At 39.8% G+C, this 23,316-nt stretch overlaps 1 protein-coding gene and 1 long non-coding RNA gene across 3 annotated transcripts in view; one reads left to right on the forward strand and one right to left on the reverse strand.

Moving 5' to 3' along the window:
* Positions 1 to 9,020: 9,020 nt before the first annotated feature.
* LOC148127313 (uncharacterized) lies at positions 9,021 to 17,875 on the reverse strand. Of its 2 annotated transcripts, XR_015741492.1 has the most exons (4): positions 17,629 to 17,875; positions 14,795 to 14,883; positions 11,503 to 11,774; positions 9,021 to 9,313 (listed from the first exon to the last, which is right to left on the reverse strand). It is a non-coding gene; the product is annotated as an uncharacterized LOC148127313 (long non-coding RNA). The 2 variants fall into 2 exon arrangements; XR_015741493.1 differs by lacking the exon at positions 14,795 to 14,883.
* A 287-nt stretch (positions 17,876 to 18,162) lies between these two features.
* The window catches only part of ERCC6L2 (ERCC excision repair 6 like 2), a 59,491-nt gene continuing 54,337 nt past the window's right edge, over positions 18,163 to 23,316 (forward strand). Inside the window, exons 1-3 of the mRNA XM_087923217.1 lie at positions 18,163 to 18,408; positions 20,860 to 21,011; positions 21,636 to 22,059. Of these exons, the coding sequence (XP_087779343.1) occupies positions 21,706 to 22,059 (354 nt within the window). The 5' untranslated portion in view covers positions 18,163 to 18,408; positions 20,860 to 21,011; positions 21,636 to 21,705. The remainder of the gene's footprint in view (positions 18,409 to 20,859; positions 21,012 to 21,635; positions 22,060 to 23,316) is intronic.

Genomic DNA, 23,316 nt, shown 5'->3' on the forward strand with positions numbered 1-23,316 from the left:
AGAAAAACCCAGGTTCTGGTCCTTCTTTAGCTGTGGATATCTAGTGACATGGGCCACTTCTTTCTGTCAGCTCTAATCAGTGTCATACTCTGTGAGAAGCTACTGTGTTTTCCCCCAAAATATGACCTACTCCAAAAGTAAGTCCTACATTGATTTTTACCCATGTTCCCAATATAAGCCTGACCCCCCAAATAAGCCGTAATTATGACCCCACCCCCTCCAGGGTGCATGAGTAAAAATTAAGCTAGGTTGGGGGTGGGGGGTGGAAGTACCCTACTACTTACCTTTGGACAGTTTGCAGCCAGGTCTCACACACCCTGACATCTGCCTTGCTGGCCCATTTCTTCTGCAGCTGTTAAGGCTTTCCTGAAGGCCTCTGTAACTGATAACAGAGCTCCAGACTGATCCGGATCGGTGTTATCGGCTACATAGGCCTTCAGAAAAGCCTTGCAGGCCTTGCTGGCTGCAGAAGAAGTTCCTGAAGGTCTCTGACAGTGAAAAGGAGGCCAGTGGCAACACACACAAGTGAGGCAAGTCAATGGATGACCACCACCAACCCGAAAATAAGACCTGGTGCCCTTTTTGGTGACAAAAAATATAAGACAGGGTCTTATTTTCAGGGAAACACAGGTGATTATAAACAAAACATCCATTGATAGCTTTGCAGTAACAACTTGGCAAGCACTTGTCTGCTGCCCCAGAGAGATTTTTTCCACAGGTAGTTCTACCGGTCCCAGCACCATGAATTCCAATCCAGTCTTCCCAGCGTTCAAACCAGATGAGGAGAAGTGGGAATCATATAAGAACCGCTTTAATCATTATATCGATGCAATTGGCCTGGTGGATGCTGGAGAACATCGGAAAAAATCGTATTTCCTGATCTACTGTGGAGCCACCGTTTTTGATACTGCCACGGCCCTCGTGGCCCCTCGTGAGTTGAAAAATGTTCCGTGGTCTGAGTTACTTGAAATCCTCACTAACCACTATTCTCCCAGGCCCTCACAGATTGCCAGGAGATTCACCTTCCGTATGAGGAAGCAAGCGGACAAGGAGACCATCAATCAGTATATGGCCGCCCTCAGAACAGCAGCACTGCATTGTGGGTTTGGAACCTACCTGGAGGACATGCTCCTCGATCAATTAGTCTGCGGGGTCAAGGACCTCCACCTGCAAAGGCGCCTTCTCGCAAAAAGAGACCACAACCTCGCACAAGCAGTCGAGGAGGCCTTGGCAGCCGAGCTGGCAGCACACTCAGGCACCGAAATCCATGGCCCAAGTGCCAAGCTGATATCACTTCCAGTCCACTCCAAGGAGGTGGTAGCAGAGGAAACCATCAGTGATGAAAACGACGTCCACCGCCTCTCCAACGACAGACGACTGCAGGTAGGAGCCAAACAAGAAAACATCGGTCCACCCAAGCACATCACCCTGTGCCTAGCCTGCGGGGGATCTCATCAGATGGCCACCTGCAAGTTTAAAGGAGCCACCTGCAATAACTGTCATAAAAGGGGACACATCACGAGAGTCTGCCTAGCCCCTCAAAGCTCAGCACAAAGGCACCCCTCCTCGCACTCGGGACCACAGAGGCAAGTATTGAACTGTCGCACGCACCACCATGCCAAGCACACTTGCCATACTGTTAGTAAAATTTCTTTATCCGTTTCCTTAGAAGGTAAACCGTGCCGTATGGAGGTTGACACAGGGTCAGCGCTCTCAATTATCTCGTGGAACACCCTCAAGAGGCTCCAACCTAGCCTATCCACTAGCCGGCTCCAGAGATGCCAGTTCAGCCTGAAGGACTACCAGGGGAAGGCCATTCCTGTAATCGGCAGAGGCAAGTTCCTTGTCAGTTTTAAAGCTTTTAAAGGTCACCTACCTCTAGTGGTAGTTAACGGCAATCTCCCCACCTTATTGGGGCTCGATTGGTTTCCCCATCTCGGCCTAGGGCTAACAGGAGTCCATGCTGTCTCAACCTCAGACACTGACTCCTTATTCGCTGATTACGCAGATGTGTTCAGCGAAGAGCTGGGGTGTTATAACGGTACCCCCATCTCATTCTCAGTTGACCCCCAGGCGGTCCCAATCAGGCTAAAACCGCGTAGGGTCCCATTCGCTATTCGGCCAAAACTAGATGCGGAATTGGATAAATTATTAAAACAAGGGGTCATTGAGCCAACAGATTTCGCCAAATGGGAGACGCCCATTGTCACACCCCTCAAAAAAGACGGTAGCCTGAGAATTTGCTCGGACTACAAGACGACAATCAATAAGTTTCTACAAGTTAGCGCTTATCCTGTGCCTGTCATTCAGCATTTATTACACACATTCGAACCAGGCAGCATTTTTGCTAAATTAGACATGTCTCAAGCATATCAGCAGTTCCCTGTTGATAACCAAACAGCGGAACTCCAGACAATTGTCACTCACAGGGGTGCCTTCCGATGCAAGCATCTCCAATTTGGCGTAAGTGTTGCCCCAGGTATTTTTCAATCCCTCATGGAGCGGATTTTGCAGGGCCTCCCTGGTGTAGTACCCTACTTCGACGACATCTTAGTCTCGGCCAGGGACAGACCCCAACTCTTCCAGAGAGTTCGAGCAGTGTTAGAGAGGTTCAGACAGCATGGCCTCAAGTTGAAAAAAGAAAAATGTGCCATTGCCACTAGACAGGTGGACTTTCTGGGTTATAAAATTGACGCCTCTGGCATTCACCCCCTGGAGTCCAAGGTTAAGGCAGTCCACGAGGCACCCACTCCAACCTCCAAAACTGAACTTCAGGCGTTCTTGGGGCTATTGAACTTTTACGCATCCTTCTTGCCCCATAAAGCATCAGTAGCCGAACCCCTACACAGATTACTGGATAAAAAGTCACCGTGGCACTGGGGGCACAAAGAAGACCATGCTTTTCACGCCGTCAAATCACTACTCACGTCAGAGGCGGTACTTATGCAATTCGACCCTAACCTCCCTTTAGTGCTGGCAGCAGACGCATCCCCTTTTGGAATTGGGGCGGTACTAAGTCACAGGCTCCCCAATGGCGCCGAGGCCCCCATCGCCTTTTTCTCAAGGACGCTCTCTGCAACGGAGCGCAATTACAGCCAGATCGATAAGGAAGCCCTAGCAGCTGTTGCAGCCGTGAAAAAAATTCACGAATTTCTCTTTGGCCATTTTTTCGAGCTGGTCACGGACCACAAGCCCCTCCTTGGCCTACTAGCCGGGGACAAACAGACCCCTCAAGTCCTCTCCCCTAGGATGACAAGGTGGACCCTCTTCCTAGCAGCCTACTCCTACCGACTTATACACCGCCCAGGTAAAACACTGTCCCACGCTGACGCTCTCAGTCGCTGCCCCTTGCCGGCTCCGGCTGAAGACCCTGCTCCTGTCCACGCCATTTTCGAGATCACCCAGTTGGACCTACCCATCACTGCCCTTGACATTGCTGCTAAAACCAAGGCAGATCAAACGCTCGCCCAGGTGCTCGACTGGGTGAGGAGGGGGTGGCCGGGTGGCAATGTTGAAAACAAATTCACACCTTTCAAGACTCGCATGCAGGAGTTGTCCAGTTTGCAGGGCTGTCTACTATGGGGCACTCGAGTGGTCATCCCGGCCTCACTGCGTACCCGAGTTCTGGAAGCGTTGCACGAGGGACACCCTGGCATCGTGAGAATGAAGGCATTAGCACGCAGCTACCTGTGGTGGCCTTGTCTCGACGAGGACATTGTCAATTGGGTAAGTTCCTGCAGCATTTGCCAGGAATCCCGTCCTGCTCCCCCCATTGCCACCCCTACCAGATGGGAAAGCGCCAGCGCCCCTTGGTCCAGAATTCACATCGACCTGGCCGGCCCCTTGCATGGGAAGACGTTCCTAGTGGTCGTGGACGCCTATTCCAAATGGATTGACGTGGCACAGCTATCCACGACCACCACACTAGCAATCACCAACGTGTTAACACGCCTGTTCGTAACGCACGGGCTACCCGACTCCATTGTCTCCGACAATGGCCCACAGTTCGCATCGACCGAGTTCAGCCGTTTCGCTGCCAACCTGGGTATCCGCCACATTTTCACAGCCCCATTTCATCCTGCCAGTAACGGATTGGCTGAAAGGGCCATCAGGACCACTAAAGAAGCCCTGGCTAGGTTCAGCAAGGATGACTGGCACCACAAACTCTCGCGGTTCCTGATGAGCCAGCACTCAACTCCTTGTTCAGTCACCAATAAGTCCCCAGCTGAGCTCCTGATGGGCAGGCGTCTGAGGACTGTATTGGACAGACTTCACCCACAATACTGCCCTGACTCTCCCCTCGCTTCCACATCGGGGTTAGACATTTTATCTTACAGGAGCCAGTTTTCGCGAGGAACTTCGCTGGAGACCCCCTGTGGATCCCGGGCGAGATCGTAGCTATCACCGGGCCGCGGTCGTACCGGGTCAGACTGGAGGATGGCCGCGTCTGGAGAAGGCACATAGACCAACTGCGTAGGCGCCTCAGCACCCTCGCCAGCAGGGACCCAGAGTCGCAAGACGAGGGGAGGCCTCATCCTCAGCCCCACATCCACATCATGCCCAGCGACCAGTTCACTCCTACAACCGGTCCTGAAAGCCCGAACACGGACAACAGCGCCCAGACGGTTGACCAGCCCGATCCAGTCTACGGGAGCACATCCCCAGCGACCAACCCTACGAGCCCCGGGCATGCCCGAACCGAGGGGCACACTGGGGACACTTTGCCGACTCTGCCTTCCCAGGCAGACCCCGAACGGACAGACAACGTTCCAGAGCTGCGCCGTTCCGGGCGCCAACATAAACCTCCTGCCTACCTCAAAGACTATGCGTGTTCGCATCTGGGGGGAAGGGGTGTTATGTCCTGAGAACTCTAGGAGTTCTCACTCAGGTCCATTCACTTTGAGTGGGCGTTCTCCCCCTTTCCTCATTGGCTGGTTCCCCCCAGCAGCCGGCTATAAAAGCAGGCTGCGGGGTCCAACCAGTTGCTGATTGCTGCGAGCCAGTTCCCAGTCGTGGCGAGCACGATCAGCCCTTTATTGTATAATAAAGTATTGTTGCACTCATGCTCTGGTTCAGCCTCTCTTTTCCCAAACTTAACAGTTATATAATTAATTAATTTATCCTCTCCACTTAACCTGTGATTTACAGCAAGTGACAATGCTAACAAACCAAGCGATCTAGTTCAATATTGTTGGAACAAGCAAAATAGTGCTGACCTCCTCAAAGCAATAAAAAACAGCAAAAAGAATGACTATGGAAAACATATTTTTTGTATAAACAGTGGAAAAATTCTAATGGCCTTTGGGAAAAAAGCAGGAAGACAGCAGTAAAACATGGCTCTTTTCCTAGAGTAATCAGGTGTGGAAGATTATGGAGGCAACCTTGAAGAAGAAATTCAACAACTAATGTAAACATCAGTTCAGTCTGAAGAGATAGGAGGGTGAGAAAAAAAAACCTCAAGGTTGCTCCATATTGATTCTTTTTAGTGTACAGTTGGAGAGAATTTCTGTCAGGTTTACAAATTTCTTTTACTATATATCATCTGGCATTTATTTCTTAATCTGCTTCAAAAGGATATTTTCAGGACTAGTGCTTTCTCCTATGCTGATCCTATGCAATAAATCTAGCACTCTTTAACCCTATATTTAAAAATGGGTTTTGTGCTCTTTCAAAGCCATCTATATAATGTATAATAATATACAGATAGATCATTCTCCTGTAGACCAAGTCAACTTGGGGAGTGGGGGATGCCTCAGACCAACCCAAAACAGTGAGTAGGAGCTAGGAAAATTCCAACCTCTAACTCCATTGTCAACCACGTAGTCGGGCTACATATTCAACTACTCCCGCCAGCAATAAAAGATGTTAATCATGGATCCCTCCCACCAGCAACAAAGTGGATGTGGAACGGGGATTCCCTATGACACGCACTGTTACCTGGGAGTGGGAGGCTGTTACCTGGGAGTGGGAGGCTGAGTGGGAATTCCCACATGATGTGACTGGGGCACCACTCCACTGTATAAGGCTTTAGTGCGGGGAAGGGATTTATACATCGGGTATTACGGGATGTTTAGGGAAGTAGAGGGGATTGGTGACAGGGAGGGTGCAGAGCGTTCAAGGCTATGGTATGGGAGTACAGCCTAAGTAACTAATTAGCCATATAAGGAAATGTTGAATACATGGGTAATTAGAATAGGGCGGTCTACAGGAGACAGCTGCAATTAGATGGGTGGAGTTATGCTATAAAGAGTGCTGGAAAGCAAACGCTCCCAGCGCTAATCTAGATTGGAATTCAAGCCATTATCGCCGGATGGGATGTGTGTTACTTGTTCAAATAAACAACTGCATACCTCAATGTTTGTTGGTTTGTATCTGGGGAATACGAACATCCGGAAGACTAGCTAACACACATCATAGCTGCACTATTGTAGATTAAGTCCAAGATGTTTGGAGAAGAAAAACTGATTTAACTGTTCTAAATTGCCTCAGAAGTGGTCTGCAAAGGGAACAAATGGAAGTTTATCTTTTTAAAAAAAGAGAGCATCTATATATTGCAATTAGAGAAGTATGTGAAGTTCAATCTTATGTGGCCAGTTAGTCTTAAACCAGACTTCTCTGGCATACTCATTCTTTGCGTTTCAAATGGTCGGAGGAAATGGGAAACCATTGGTTACAAAAAGCACATTGGTATTTCTATCTCACTGTGTAATCCTCACTGACTGCAAACTGTAGGTAGGGATTGTACTGTATTTCTTTACTTTCCTTAAGTGCAGCTCTAGGCTTCTCTCACAATCCTCTGCTGTTGCCCTTATCTGAGAAGTAGCAGCTTGTTTCTTCCTTTCCATGCCAAATGTGATAGATGATAGAAAGTAAAGCTTACAAGAAATGTGATTTCTTTTGCTCAGTGCTTTTAAAAGACCTCTGGTCCCAATGAATTTTCTTCATTCTGGTGAAAGAGAAATGGTAAAGTTTAATTTCAGAGTGACTTTTAGTGAACTGTATATGCTCTCCTTTAAGTTTTCCCAAAACTGAATAGTGAATTTAACTGAAGAAGTTTGAATAAAAGTCTTTGTTTAATCAAATCAAGTTAATAACTTTTTGTGAAAATTATTAAGATTTGGCTGTGCAAGTATTGGATGTTATCATCTAACTACAAATCAATTATTAGCATTAGAAACCACTAAATATATCACTAAGCTTCAATAGAGAGCCAGTCTGGTGCAGAGGTGGTATTCAGCAGGTTCTGACCAGTTCTGGAGAACCAGTGGTAGAAATTTTGAGTAGTTCAGAGAACTGGCAAATGCCACTTCTGTCTGGAGATTTTACAGTATCCTTCCCCTGCCACGCCCACAGAACTGGTAGTAAAAATGTTTGAATCCCGCTGCTGGTTTGATGTAGTGCTTAAGATGGTAGCTTAGAAACCAGGAGGAGAGTGTGAATATTAGTTATGAGTTAGCTATGAAAGCCAGCTGGGTGACTTTGGGCCAGTCACTCTGTCTCAGCCCAACCCACCTCTTGTGGGGAAAATAGGAGAAGGAAGAAGTATCAGATATGTTTGCTACTGTAGAAAGATAGCACCCACCCCTCTCCTACAAGAATGAAATATTTTGAGAAATATTAAAAAGGCAGAATATTATATTTTCCTGAATGATATGTCCCTACTCAACCGCCTATACCATATCAGACAATGGCTGTCCAATCTCTTTTTAAAAGCGTCCAGTAATAAAAGTTGGATAACAACCTAATTAATAAAGCACAATGCTCTTTTATAATTTCAGGAGCACGGAATACATGCTGTAGACAATTACTGAGGTGGGAGTAAACATGACTCCCCTAATTACATGGCCTAGGTGCCTCCTCATGGTTAGGAAGGTTATGCCCCATTGCACTTGAGCTAAGATCCAGGCCACCCCTGCTGGACTACTATCTTTGTACCCATGGCCCATATTATCCATGATAGCTGCCTTTGAGGACAATAAGATTTATTTTGGTGGTTCTAAGCCTGATTTATTTTTATTTTATTTTATTTATTTTATTTTGTCAAGTGATTATAAGATAACAGGTATAAGTATAAACATAGTTATGAATACATGAAATGGATACATATAAGAAAAATAAAAAGAAACAATATGACAGGGATGGTAGGCACATTGGTGCGCTTATGCATGCCCCCTACTGACCTTTTAGGAAAGGGGTGAGGTCAATAGTAGAAAGTCTAAGGTTAAAATTTTGGGGGTTTGGGGAAGAAACCACAGAGTCAGGTAGAGTATTCCAGACATTGACCACTCTGTTGCTGAAGTCGTATTTCCTGCAATCAAGTTTGGTGCGGTTTACCTTGAGTTTGTATCTATTGTGTGCTCTTGTATTGTTATGGTTGAAGCTGAAGTATTCATTGACAGGTAGGACATTGCAATATATAATATTATGTACTATACTTAAATCGGACCAAAGGCATCGTTCTATGTTTTCTAGGTCTAGAATTTCAAGTCTGGTGGCATAAAGTATTTTGCAACGAGAGGAGTGGAGAACTCCTCTTGTGAAATATTTCTGGACTTTCTCAACTGTATTAATATCAGATACATAATACGGGTTCCAGACTGATTGGCTGTATTCAAGTATTGGTCTAACAAATGTTCTGTTAGTAGTTAGTAGTGTGATATTACCAGAGAAAAAGCTATGCAGGATTAGGTTAACAAATCTTAATGCCTTTTTGGCTTTGTAATTACAGTGGGCTCTAGCACTTAGATCATTAGAGATTAGTACTGACAGAGTTTGGATCATCAACAAAGTCTTGACTATTCAGCTTGTATTTTATTTTCTGAATTTTTTTTTGCCAATATGTAGAACAGAGCATTTATTTGTTGAGATTTGAAGTTGCCATTTATTTGACCATTCTGATACATAGTCGAGGTCTTTTTGAAGGGTTGTAGTATTGTCGGTGGTGTTGAATAGCTTTATATCATCAGCGAAGAGAATGCAGTTGCTCTTAATATGATCACAGAGGTCATTTATGTAGAGTATGAAGAGAGTTAGTCCTAGAACACTGCCTTGGGAGACACCACTGTTGACAGGTACAGAATTTGATAGGACGCTCCCAATTTTGACCATTTGTTGTCTGTTTGAAGGAATGCTTCTACCCAGTTTTTCAGGTGTCCAGTGATACCATAAGATTTTAGTTTTAGGAGTAGTTTGTCATGTACCACTGGATCAAAGGCTTTACAGAAGTCTATGTAAATTGTGTCTATTGCTTTGCCCTGATCAAGTTGTGTAGTCCATATGATTTAGCCACATAAGTATCCTAAGTATCCATAATCTGTTTTAATAAAGCAAAAAAAGTAATCAATTACAAATTAGACTTATAAATCAGGAAGTTAGACCTTCTTGATTTTTCTCCACCTACCCACAAGTCAACAGCTACAGTGACTACATTATATAGACTCCCCACATACCAAAAACATCAGGATCTAGCATCACAGGATCCTTTTAGGTTTACATTAAAAACAGATGCTGGTGCTGAGCAATAGCTTTTGAACTATTCTAATGTTTTGTTACAGTGATTTGGATAACGTTGCAGGATAAAGAAATTATAAATAAGTATAAAAAACAGCATCGACCCCAAAATATAGAGTTTTAAATTAAGTATAAAACAGATGGCTAGGTATGGCATGATATAAATCTTCTCATGCAGGGTATCGAAATATTTTCAGCTGCTTTTGCTCAGGATTAAATAATTGTGCGTGTGTGAAATATTCAAAATGTCAAGTAACTTGCCAAAGTCTTGGGAGGAAGGAATACAGCTATTCAAAGTCAGTTATATTGAAATCTTTGTTGAACAATGTTGAGCTTCAGGGTTTAGTGATTGTGGTCTAGACAACAGATTTCCTAATGTTTCACCAGCAACTGTGGCTGGCATTTTCAAAGGCAAGTTGGTCTGTTATGTACACCACAGTCAACTGAGCAGGTACTGACTGGGGTCCTGTCTCTCACAGGCTCTGTAGCTATGAACAAATATACATTAGTACCATAAAACACAGTTTTTGTGCCTGAATAAAGGAACAAAAAAGGCACTGCAGATTAGGATAGCCTGGAAAATCATCCACTGTAGAACACACCCTGTACCATAATTTGTTTATTAGTTTATTTTGTTTATATCCCACCCTTATTTTTACAAATAACTCGAGGCACCAAACACATACAATAGTTCTTCCTCCTCCTCTTTTCCCCACCACTATAACTCTGCGAGGTGGATGGGCTGAGAGTGACTGGCCCCAAGTTAACCAGCTGGCTTTTAGGACTAAAGTAGGACTTGAACTTGCAACCTCCCAGTTTCTAGCCTGGTGCTTTAACTACTGGACCAAGCTGTCTAGACCTTAATGATCATGCAGTTCAATCCAAGAACATACAAGTGCTGTCAACAATACCAAACTATTTAGGTTATGCATGCACAGAAAGGCTATAGAGTTGCACAAACATCCCAATAGCTTCAGTAAGGAAAAAGAAAGTCTGAAGATTAACAAAGCCTGGTTGTCTATCCTGTGCCACACCAAGATGCCACTCAAAAGCAGGAACAATTAGGAATCAGCTCCCATCCTCATCTCTGAAGACCACTGAAGATGCCAGTTGCTGGTTGCTGGTGAAATGTCAGGACATATATTGTCTAGATCACAGTTACTAAACTCTGAAGTTCAACACTGCCCAATAGATACTAGCCATGGAAGCCTACACAAGTATATTGAAATGTTGTGGTAAAGTCAGGTAGAAATTCCTATCCTGAATATCCCAAAAGAAAATGCACTTTTGGGACAACCATAAACCTGGATGACTGAGAATCTCCATAGACATCTCCATGAGCAATTATGAGGGAGCCATGGGCATTTGCTAGCCGGGGAACATATCTCTGCTCTTGAAATTGGATTGAAAATTGATGCTAAATTTTGAAACAAATTTTTTTGATTGCTTCATTGTTTAAATACTATAACATACATATTATAGCGAAGAGATATATGTTGAAACTTGAAAGCTACCTTATAGATCAAAAACCTTCTCTGTAATGTATCTATTATTTTTATTTTTCATAAAAATATTATATAATTTTACTATAAATTATATCTTTTTTTCTACATTTATAAGTAGAATATCACTTATAGCAATTAAAACAAATCTAATCTAAAATTAATAAACTATTACTGTAATGACTGATTCAAACCTTGGTAAATTAGATGTGGATTTGACATATTTCTAAATACTGGGAGATGGAACAGTGGCAAATGTATCTCTCTGGTGTTCCATAACTGGGAGCTCTCTTGCATCTAGCTGACAGACAAGCATATAGCAGCGGAGGCCTCTTTAAAAATGCCTCTCCTCCTGATCTATGGACAGATTCATAGCAAGGAAGACAGCCCTTCAGACTGGCAGTCCTTAACCTGTTCTGGATTTTAAAACTCAGGGCCAGCACCTTGTATGTTCAATAAAAACCTGGTTATTGTCCAGTAATTCACTCACTGTTAAGGATGTCGGAAAACTATTTCCTTGTAACATGGTGGAGCTTCATTTGCAGGATGCCTCACAAGAAACTGATTATCTTGACTTCTTTCAGCAGAATTCAGGCCCAGTTGTGGATTAGAACATTGGTGGCACTGATGGATGATGATTGTCAGGATCTGGTTTTTCTAGGGGGCATTTGACAACATGCTGTCCTTGTTATGGAACTATTTACCCTCCTAACGCATGGTTCCTATCAGTGCTGCCAGAGACAAGTACTCAGTGGGAACTTCCTGTGGGATAAGTGTAGGGAAGTACCCGATGATTAATGATATTGTACTTACAGAAGTATAAATAAAAATTATATAGTAAAGGAAACGCTGTGAAATTATTAAAATAAATCACTTAATTGCCATTCTGATTCAGTTTTTAAAACTGATAAATCTAGGAAAGTCCTTCAAGGGCAATGAAAATGTGTGGTAAGGAATTTATTTTAGGTTTTTTTAGCTTCTGTTAGAGAAGTTTGTACTTCAGATATATTATTTTACAACAACCTCCTTTTAATTTGGCAAATCAATAATATGCAATACCATTTTTAAAGCTGACCATTCATAAGAATTTGTGAGAACATTTTTAGTGTAAGCTGTGCAGGTGATATTATTCAAGAGTCAATAGAATTGACTGATTTCTTAAATTTATATAGGTCTGTGGACTTGATTTAACTGACAAATTGGATTTTATTTCCCAGTTAACTGTATCTTTCAATGACTGATCATCTTCAAACCTGAAGTAAATGCTACCTGATTAAAGTAGTAAAGGTTAAAACATTTAAAACACATGCTGTAGATCCGAAAAATCAAGTCAAGATGTGCGTGAGTAAGAATTATTAGAGGGTTTATGAAATCTGCCCCAACAAATTAATTCATCTGTGTAGCCAAAGGCCTGTTAATGAATTCAAGAACTATTTCAAAAAAGAACATCTGGTGCAGATTTAAAGGTTCTGTTTATATGTGAACATAGTGGATTACTCTGTCTGCAGGAGAATACACAGTTTACATAAATGTATTTGGAAATTAATTTAAAATCTCTCTTATGTCATCAAAGATCAAGGGTAATCTAATAATTCTAACAATTATTTTTCTGTCCCAAGACTTACAAATAAATAAGTGGATTATATTTGAGACCTGGAAAGAAGTAACAATGAAAATTAGCATCATGTTGCTTTTACATTACACTTTGGAAGAAGAGTGTTTTTTTAAAAATTCCATCAGATTTAATAACAAAAGAATAAAATTTTGAGAATTTTACTTATTTATTATTATATTGCATCTTTTCTATGAGAGTCAAGCTCCTTACATGAAAGGAGAGTCAAGCTCCTTACATTTTATTCCTACCACAACTCCATGAGGTTAATTACTCTACGAGGATGTGACTGACCCAGAGTAATTCAGTGAATGGTCAAGCAGGATCTTGAATTTAGATTGCCTAATCCACTTTAAGCCAATGATCACATTATATACGAACATACTGTGTGAATCCAGCAAAAGATAGGGAAAACCTTGTAGCATTCAATAGAATATTTTCAAAATTTGTGTTATCTTTCCTTCCAGGTTTGCTGTATTTCCAACAAACATTTGGATCTTTGAATGTTCATTTGCTTCTAATAAACAGTACAAAATTATAAGTTTTTTTTCTTTCTATTGCCCACTTCTAACATTAGCTAATGAATGAGCCCATGGACCATCTAACATTTTCACGAAACTAAGAAACATGGAGAAAAGAAATCTGGCCACTTTCATGGTTGTTCTCTAGCATCTGATACTGAAAAAAATGCTTTGGTTGTTATTGTTGTGGTAGAGTTCATATGTTTCAGCAGCATACTAGCAATTGTTGGAGGCATCACAATAAATGCCAATCACAGAATTGGAAAAGCATCAACAATATTCCAGAAATGCTTTTTCCACATTTATAGTTGATACTGCAGCAAGGATTTGACTTTATAATACCATCATTCCACTGACAATAACCTATGCAAGCAGACTTTCAAAAAGCAACACACAGCACAAAAGGTTAATGTGTTTCATCAGTATTGTCTATGAACAATCTTTGGTATCATTTCTGATGACCATTTTTCTGATAAGATTCTACGAAGGACTAGTTATAAGACACTGTGAGATGTTCAGGATACATTTTGCTGACTATAGTTTGTAACTGCCAGATCCCACCCATCACATCATCCAAAGACTGTCATATGAATACCACCTGGAAGGAAGAGAAAGTAAAGCATATTCTTCAGGATCTGGTGAAAAACAAGACTTGGAAAATATTTGGAGTAATGAACAATTGTTCTAATCAATTGTATCCAATCAAAATCATTATAAAAATGGTGATTGCCCAGTGTGCTGTATAGCATAGGATGAAGCACAGTAAGCTATGTTTTGTGATTTTGAATGTTTTTCACTTGCATTTTCCTTCAGTTGTTTTGTTTCTTTGAGTGAACTCATTGTTCCCAAATATGTTACAAGAACCTCAATTGTAAAAGGAGGACCTGGGAAGAGAGAAGCTGTATCATGTTCCATATCTCATTGTTGTGGGGATTTGTATCCTATTTTCCTTTAAAATTAAAACAAAATTCAAAATTAAAATTAAAGCATAATATCATTACAACCAACCAGGAATATCTTCAAAAGATGTATTGGCTATGCTATGTTATCACCCAATTCTTTTCCAGTTTGAAATTGTTTTGCTTTCTGTTTCATCTGAGGTAATGTGACTTGGTGGAACTTGAGAAAGTTAAGAATAGTACATTCAAACTAGAAATTAAATCAATGTTTATTAAATAACTTGGTTCCTTTAATATTGCAATCTTCATAAACTATTTGCCATTCCTGGCAGTAATTATATACTCCCCACTGGAATAAAATCTGGGAGGAGCTGTCTTGTATTACTTTGCTTCCTGTGACAGTTCTTATAGTCAGTCATCCCAAGATAAAGGGGAAAAAAATCAGTGGGCAGGATTATCCAAATTCCATTAAATATTATATTGTTGTTAATAAACCATCACTGACTGGATTCACATATCATGCTAAGTCATAATGGGTTTGTTTTTGAAAGATTCCAAAATCCATTTTTGAGAAAAACAACAATGGATTTTGGACTCCATTAACCACATCTCATCGTGCAGTAGAATTGCCTCTGTTTTGTGCCATTTAGAAAAAATGGTAAAGACTTTTCACCAGATATGTAATTATTAATACATCATAGTATTAGATTTTTAAAATATGTTAACATTTTGGTTTATTTTGTTACTAACCATGCATGGAAGGCCAGATCCTGAAGATGAAACTCAAATACTTTGGTTACTTAATGAGAAGGAAGGACTCACTGGAGAAGAGCCTAATGCTAGGAACAAGGGCAAGAGAATGAGGTGGCTGGATGGAGTCACTGAAGCAGTCAGCGTGAGCTTAAATGGACTCCGGGGGATGGTAGAAGACAGGAAGGCCTGGAGGAACGTTGCCCATGGGACTGTGATGGGTCAGACACGACTTCGCAACTAACAACAACAACAAACCATGCATGACATTCTAAAGCAAAAGATATGCTATCAGTCAGTCAATCAATCAAATAAATCTTGTTGACAATCTTGGCCATGCTACAATTTCAGCCTGCTGAATCCTGTGTCCAAAAGCTACCAGTAATAACCGGAGATAAATTGATGCCAATTTTGCAAATTGCTGACAGGTCCTGATTTCACCATTTATATTATGAGAAAGGGTAGAAAACTGGTAGAAAAGAATTCATAATTCCTAACCCTCTTACAGGTTCAAATCAGAAGGCCTTTTCTCCTCAGTCTGCACTTCAGATGGTTTTCTTCCTATTACTTTTAATCAGATAGACAAGTATGATAGCTGCAGGGCTGGCATGCAGTTTTACCCTTTCTGACAGGAAAATGAGTAGTTAGAGATCATTTGGGAGCTGTTCCAGCTTGTTTTTTTCTTTTACCACCCACTGCAAAGCTGCAATAGCAATTATCCAAAATATTCTAGGGAGGCCCTTGTTGGCACAATGTTGCTCCACAGGCCAAGATGGAGCACTCCTATTTAATTTCATATACATTACAAGTTTTCTTTACAACTCAGAATAGTGAAGCTCACTGGCTTAGCAGAATTTGAATACTGGCTAAATGCCACTCCAAAGAATAGTACTTTGCAAAAAGATTGTGTGGTCTGAATACCCAGGAAAATAATATACTTTGAAAACCCCACACATTATTTTTAAACTGCAAAGCCAACACCCAGAAATTTTAAAGGCTGTGGTTCATGACAAAGAGATTCTACAAGCTGCATGTCTTTTTGCCTAGAGGCTCTAAAAACACTGTCACAAAACAATAGCTTTGAGCTATTTTTTGGCTTTAGATAGGAGGGAATGAAAATGGAAAATTGCTGGAACACATGCAGCCCAATCCTCAGTCTCACAGAATTCAGTGGGATTTATTCCCACACAAGCCTTTGCAAATTGCAAATTTATACAATGTTTTCATGTACAATACAGCAAAAGGGCACCATCAGCCTAAGGGAAACTTCTATATAATAATGTAAAACACCTTGAAGTTATTATAAAATAATTTCAGAAGTGGAATAATTGCAGCATGTTGTATCCATAATTGACACGTGCCTTTAATTAATTGATTAATTAATTATATTCAACAACATGTATAACAGACCCAGTTCTAGAAAAGTTTGGGCAGGCAATGACAAAGTTTAATTAAGTATGTCATAACATAGAATGAAAGTATGGTCTATTTAAATGTATTGATTGTATACAGCACAGCCTTTTGGAAAAACTTTAGAAAACAATCAACTTACATACATTTACTCAGAAGAATGCTTGACTGTGTTAAATAAAGCTTGTTCTCAGAAAATTGTACTTAGAATTGATGCCTAATTTTGTCCTGGTACAAAAGTTCTTTTGTTGCATCAAATTAAATTAAAACAAGTATGTATTATCAGTGAAAATATAAAAGTTATACATTGTACCTATATGTCTGTCTTTTAAATTTATTTCTAATTTTTCACTGTAAATGGAGGCTCAAACCCATAGGCATCTGTTTTTATGTGGTAAGATTTTATTTACTAATGGTTTGAGTCACTGAACTTTATTTCTGATTTGATTAAAGGTATTTAAAAAAATAGTATGCCTAATATAACATCCCATTCTGTTTCTTGAATTATGTTGCAAAAATCCAGAATAAAATAACCTGATGGATAATTAAATTGATCTAGTGGAATTAGAGTCACGCACATAAATCAGATTAATTTGTCCAGACAAAAATTAAGAAGAGCATTCCATATAAATATCTAGTATAAATTGAATAGGAGAAATATCATTGTAAAGTCTTTATTCTTTTCAATACGGTAAGCTGAGTGTTTCTGTAATCACCTATTTATAGCCAATATTTATTTAAAGAAAAGGTTTTTTAAAACCATCCATTAAACAGATAACATACAGAAAAGAATCTGTGGAATCAAAAAAATTTCAAGACTACTCGGACTGAAGAGTGCAAGAGCCAAATTGTAATGCATCTTGAAACAAATTATTGGAATATAACTGTTCTGACTTCAGAATGACCATCATTTGAACCTAAATGTCTGGTTACCGAGTTGTTATGGAAACAGAGGTTCATATTTCCTCTGTACAATTAATCCAATCAGTCACTAACTTAGTCAAGCAACAGAACCCAGCAATGGTTTCACAGCACACAATCACGCTAAGTGGGGATTTGAGTTTAGACGATCCCAACTAATTCCCCCGCTCCCCTCCCCCGAAAATGCCTAATATCCCATGAGCCTGTTGGGAGAAATGCCCATCTGTTCAGAGTAATAAATGAAGGAAAAAATAGATTTGCTTTGCCTGAGAGACTGCATTGTATTATAAATGCTGACTTTCCCCAACTTTTATGGGGGACGGGGGCAGAGGGTGCCTTTAAGTTAGTACTGACTCCTAGCAATTGCCAGGACAAATTCCTGCAGTTTTCTTGGCAAGATTTCCAAAGCGATTTGCCGCTGCGTCCTTTCTAGGGGCTGAGAAAGAATGACCTAAGGTCGACCCCCCATTTGATTTCATGCTTAAGATAAAAGTAGAGCTCACCGTCTCCTGGTTCCTGGCCTAATACTTTAAGTTGTATTAGAGCTGTATGCAACGTAATTTCATTTTAATGTATGCCGATTAGTGTACATTCAAAGTGACAAAGTATTCTACTCTGTTCTATCCTATCCTATCCACTTTAACTTAACTTTAACCACTACACCAAATCGGCTCTCTCTTTGTCTCCGCATGGAGACAAAAGCAAAAGTTTTACAGTCACCTCGATACTCTGAAAGCTTTTGCGCAACCACGGGCGGCCAATCCCCAGAAATAGGCCAATTCCCCCCTCCCCTCCCCCAATAAGACTTCTATGTAGGATGCGTCTCCTGAGAAGTGACTCTTTACGATTATACATCTATGGTGATTTCCTTTCGAAAGTAGAGTGGCTCAGCCACCAATAGCTTTTCTTAGAGACCTGATGCCGTACGGAAAGGCTATTCTCGCGTGATTTCATCGGCTGCGACGAGATGGTGGTACCGGTAGGAAAGCAGTGGGAAGGGTGGCAATAAAGCGAGCGGCGGTGGCGGGGGCTGGGAATGGCTTTTCTCAAAATTAGAGCAGAAACTTTCGCCCGAGAAAGATTATGTCAGACTATTGATCTTTTAATGCTTAGATCTTGGCAGCATGAGTTTATTTACCTGTATCCTAACGTCTTGTTTTGCTGCTGACCTTTTAAGCAAATATCTTATCGTTCTGTATGCATAAATCCACTTGGGGTGAGGGGCGGCTGCTGCCTTCCGAGTGGGCTTCATTCGCAAAGTTGGCGTGTAAAGCCTCGCTGAAGTAAGTTAAAAAGTTGGGAGAGCGGTTTCTACCTCGCCTCAGTGCGCAGTTTTTATATACATATATAACAATACAAAAGTTACACATATTCAGATGGATTCTTTTCAGAGAGAAAAGATAGGCGACTTGACTCCCGACCTCCCAAAATTTATGCCTGAGACACCCTAAAGGGGGTACACAGGAACTTGCGAGGGTGATCATATCAGGCTGCAAAAGGCTGGATAAGCAGTAGGTAGCAGCAGGTAGTTAGACTGCTTTTGTGTTATTCCTGTCACAATGTTGCGGTATTTGGATGACTGCGGGCGGGAGATGGCAGCTCAAAATTAACTCAAATGAGATCCCAGTGCTTTTTAAAATTGCCCTCCTCTGTCTCATGCCTTGTTTCTTCACCTTAGACAGAGGTCTTCAAACTTGACAGCTTTAAGACTCGTGGACTTCCACTCCCAGAATTCCTCCTCCAGTCATGTTAGCTCAGGAATTCTGGGAGTTGAAGTCCACAAGTCTTAAACTTGCCAAGTTTGAAGACCGTGCCCTTAGTGGCTTGGAGATTGGAGACTTCAACTCCAAGAATTCTTCTGCCAACATGCTACTGGAGGAATTCTGGAGTTGAAGTCAACCCATCTTAAAGCTACTAAAGTTAAGCACTGATCTAATAAGTCAGAGTACTGTATATAAAGCACTTCACTATGTCTAAGACAGCAAGAAGCCAAACAGAGGAAAGCTTTCTGTGATCCTTTAGGAGGGTTTGCTCAACACATTAAACCTGAAACAAGTCAATTTTACTTTACTGTGTTGTGCAAGCTACTCATATGTTGAAGTTTATAGTTTAGGTAGGTGTTTGGAAACCCAGAAAATTGCATTAGTTGAAAATATGGTGAGCTCTATGTGTAAATCATTGCAAGAACAGGAATTACGTTTTAGGAATATGTCTAGTTGAAACAGTATGAATGTGTTATGACCAAATTATGATAATGTTGCATGAGTTGCTGGGGCTTAGTTTTGTTTTCATCTCAGATTCTTTCCCCACATAGTCTATTAGCTATTGAGTAGGTGGCATGTAGTTTACTAGCTGTTGTCTAACAGGTGGCAAATTAAATAGAGATTGGCTTGGTTAATATTGGATGTGAGACCACTAGGAAATCACAGGACTGTGGGCAAGATTGGAAAGAAAAAAAATCTAGAAGGCAGAAATTACTTCTTAAGTACTTATGCATTGCTAGCAAATAAACAGAAGGCTGTGTTGCTAAGATTTGAGTTCAATTTGTGGATGTGTTTAATTTATTAATCAGTGAATCAATGTCTTAAGTCTTGGTAGTAATAAGATCTAAGCAGGGTATTGATACAGTAATAGTAAAATGATTTTGTCAACAGCACAAAGACAGTAATTTGGACAAATTTTGCAATCAAGTTTATAAACAATCTTCAGGACATTCAAAGTATCAAAGATTGCTCTCTGTGGGTATACAACCCTCTCTCTCTAGTGATATGGAATTTTCTGAATTTTTCAAAAATGGCAAAAAGTCTGCAGTTACTTTTTCTTTCTCAAATTGAAGTTTAATTGATGGATTTGCATTGCATTTGCCTATCTGTTTTGGATTTTTAAATTTTTTGATATGGGTTTTTGTTTGATCATTGATGATATACCTATTGTTCCTTTAATTCCCCCCACCCACCCTTTTTATGGGCATTTGGAAATATATTCCTACATGTAATTAGGAATATGTGACTTTTAGAGGTAAGTTATATTTTATTACTTACCTTGAAAGAGAGAATAATGCTGGAATCAATGTTTCAATCTTATGGAAGGACATAAGAGATCAAAAGTAAAATTGCCACTAATGCATTTTAATAGCTATCTAATTATTATTGCATTTTTAATTCCTCATTAAACACCTGCAATTGAGACTAGAAACTCCCTTGGTAAGCAATGTGTTAATTAAATGAAACATTATGTGAGACTGCTAGGCTTACAATATTCTGATTGGCCCTTTGCAAGTTTCCCTACCAATTTCTCCATTGATTTCCTTATCAGAAGCCTGACCATAGGACACTGTGACCATTGTAAATATGTGCTGGTTGTGAAGTGCCCAAATTGTGATCATATGATTGTGGGGACACTGGGATAGTCATATGTTCAAGGACTGATGGTAAAGCTACTTTTTCATAGTCACTAAACAGTCACTAAACAAGGCAGTTGTTAATCGAGGACCACTTTACTTCTAAAACAAGAGAAAGTCAGGATTCTCCCATTGATTTTCTGTTCTTTAGCAAAATAATTATTTGAAAACTGAACAGAATGGGAATTTGAATTCAAATTTAGAAATAGAACAGTTGTGACTGGGGAATGTGAGGAAGAAAAAATCGAGGAAGAAATCCCCAATACATCCCTATTAAAAAGTGAATTGGATGGTGACTTCTCCATTCTAATCCCTCATTCATCTTCTTTGCCAGTGACGTGATTAAGAGAGAAGCTCTTCATAAAATGCCGAAAAAAAGAATCCTGTAACCATGGTCTTTGCTGATATCAGGCCTTTCTAACCTGGAAAAAGATTAAAAGGAACATGATGGAGATGTATACTATTGTGGATGGTGTGGAATAACAGGTGTTTTATTAAAGATGGTAAAGGTGACCATTAGCGTGGGCAATTTTAAAGAGAGGTTAAATATATTCAAGGATTATAAAGTAGTAATTGGCCTACTGTCAAAAATTATAAATGCTTATATCTAATAACAGAAGCAGCAGCCTTTGCACAGCAATTTCAAAGCGCTGTAAAATTCATATTGTATAGAGAAAAAATAGTGGTAAATCTTTGGTTGGTAATCTGGTACAGTTCTTAATAAATTTACTCAAAAACATGTTCATGGGAATTTCCACATATAAGAGTATTATTATATGACATGCAATCTTGTCTTTGATTTTATTCTGTGGCATTTATCTGAGAGTTAGCCTTAGACTATTCTTTAAAATAAGTTGAAGATTATGCAGTAAACAAAAAATGAGAAATATGCATTTGTCAAATTGACAATTTGGCTAATTTAGTGATTTATTTATTTAAATGTATATCTTGCCTGATCCTCAGCATGGGTAATGGCAAAAGCTTAAAACTTTGTATACAAATTTACATTCCAGTGTTATTTTTAGCAAGGATTTCTCTCCAAGTTTTGTTGCATTGCTCTACTTTATGTTCAGTCTGAAATGTTATTTTCTTTGCATGTGCTTTTAACAGACCAGTGGCATGTTGGAGATAGATGTCTTGCACCTTATCTTGAACTTGGGAACTTTTGGATGCTGCTATAATGTCTTTTGAAACAAATCGCAATGGGAAGTGTTCTGCCACAATTTCCACTGGGAAAAATCAGGAAGAGAAAATGCTTACAACCAAACTCTCCCAGATCAAAACAAATGAAACTGCAAAGAAGAATTTAATATTTGATGATGAAGATTTGGAAAAGCCTTATTTCCGAGACCGAAATCTGCCATCACTGATGGTTGCCTTTGAGCTGTCCAACAATGGGGAAGAGATCCCTTATACCATTAATAGATACCTACGTGATTATCAAAGAGAAGGAGCCCAGTTTTTCCATGGACATTATGTTCGTAAAAGTGGGTGCATTCTTGGAGATGACATGGGGCTTGGGAAAACAATCCAGGTATTTCTGCCTCCTTTTCCTCTAAAAGTCTTGACAATATTTCTCAAATAGAATAAAGCATCCAAAATCTATTTGGAAAGCTAAATTGTGTAGGTTTTCACAGTGCAATCCTAAGGAAGGTGAAGATATATGAAATAAAGTAGTTGAGTGTGCTATCTTGTATTTATTACTACTTTCATTATTTTTGATGGACTATGAATTAAACACAGCAGTGACAAGTTGGCATAGAGTTTAGAAGAAGCTTTTAAAAGAATTTTATTCTTTTTCAAAACATACCATACTGTTTAAATCAAGTAATTGTAATCTTATTTTAAAAATTTCTCAGGGACTTAACAGAAACATTAACAGAGAATAAAAAGTACTTATATTAGTTTGGTTCTGGATGCTTGCATAGTTTCTAAGTGGCAGCTTTGATGACTGATTTATAAAAAGCTAAAGCATCAACATTTTAATGAATCAAAACTTTACTTTTTCCCACTCATCAGTATTAGAGATTTTGAATCTTTTAACTATTTTGGCTTAAAAAAATCCTTATGAAATTGGTTGAAGTTTGATAATGAGAGAGTTGGGAGTATCTTTTAATTGGCTTTTCCATCCTGTTTAAAATACCAAATAAACCTGGAAAGCAAACAATTGATGAGACTGGAATTTTATAATCACAAGCTAGGAAATGTATATACTATAAAATATAAATTCCATATAATTATTAAAAATCAAGGTTGGTTGCTGCATGCCTTTTTATTCTGCCTGTTGGAATATAAATGCATTCTTTCTGGATATCAGTCTTCAGAATATATTGCACAAAATTGGTATCTGAAGAAAATGGCTGTAATTTATTGTCACATAGGGAAAAATAACTGTATTATCTCTCATAAAGGTAACTCATTATGTCCAAGAGAAAACAGTGTTCTGTTCTGTAAGAAATTTAGAGATTAAATTGCCTATTAATTTCAATTTACAATTTCATTGTATAATTTACCACTCTCAGTTTGCTTTGAACTTTCTACAAATAGTTTCTTGCATGATTTTGTAGGAAGCTGTATTTATAATGAGAAAACAGAATTCCTTTGACAAATAACTTTTGTTCAAAAGAATTTGAACTTGGTTTTAGGTTGAAAGAAAATGCATATATGTTGGCAGGGCAAGTTTTCAAAGTTAAAAGTCTGGTTCATATGTTATCAACTCAATTATGAATAATAGTGCTTTTAAATGGTACAAGAGACTGAAACCAGCATACATATGTGTGGTTAAATTAAT

This window comes from Pseudonaja textilis, chromosome 2 (assembly GCF_049901715.1).
Source record: "Pseudonaja textilis isolate UNSWEBS1 chromosome 2, rPseTex1.2, whole genome shotgun sequence".
In the NCBI taxonomy this organism is placed as follows: Eukaryota; Metazoa; Chordata; class Lepidosauria; order Squamata; family Elapidae; genus Pseudonaja; species Pseudonaja textilis.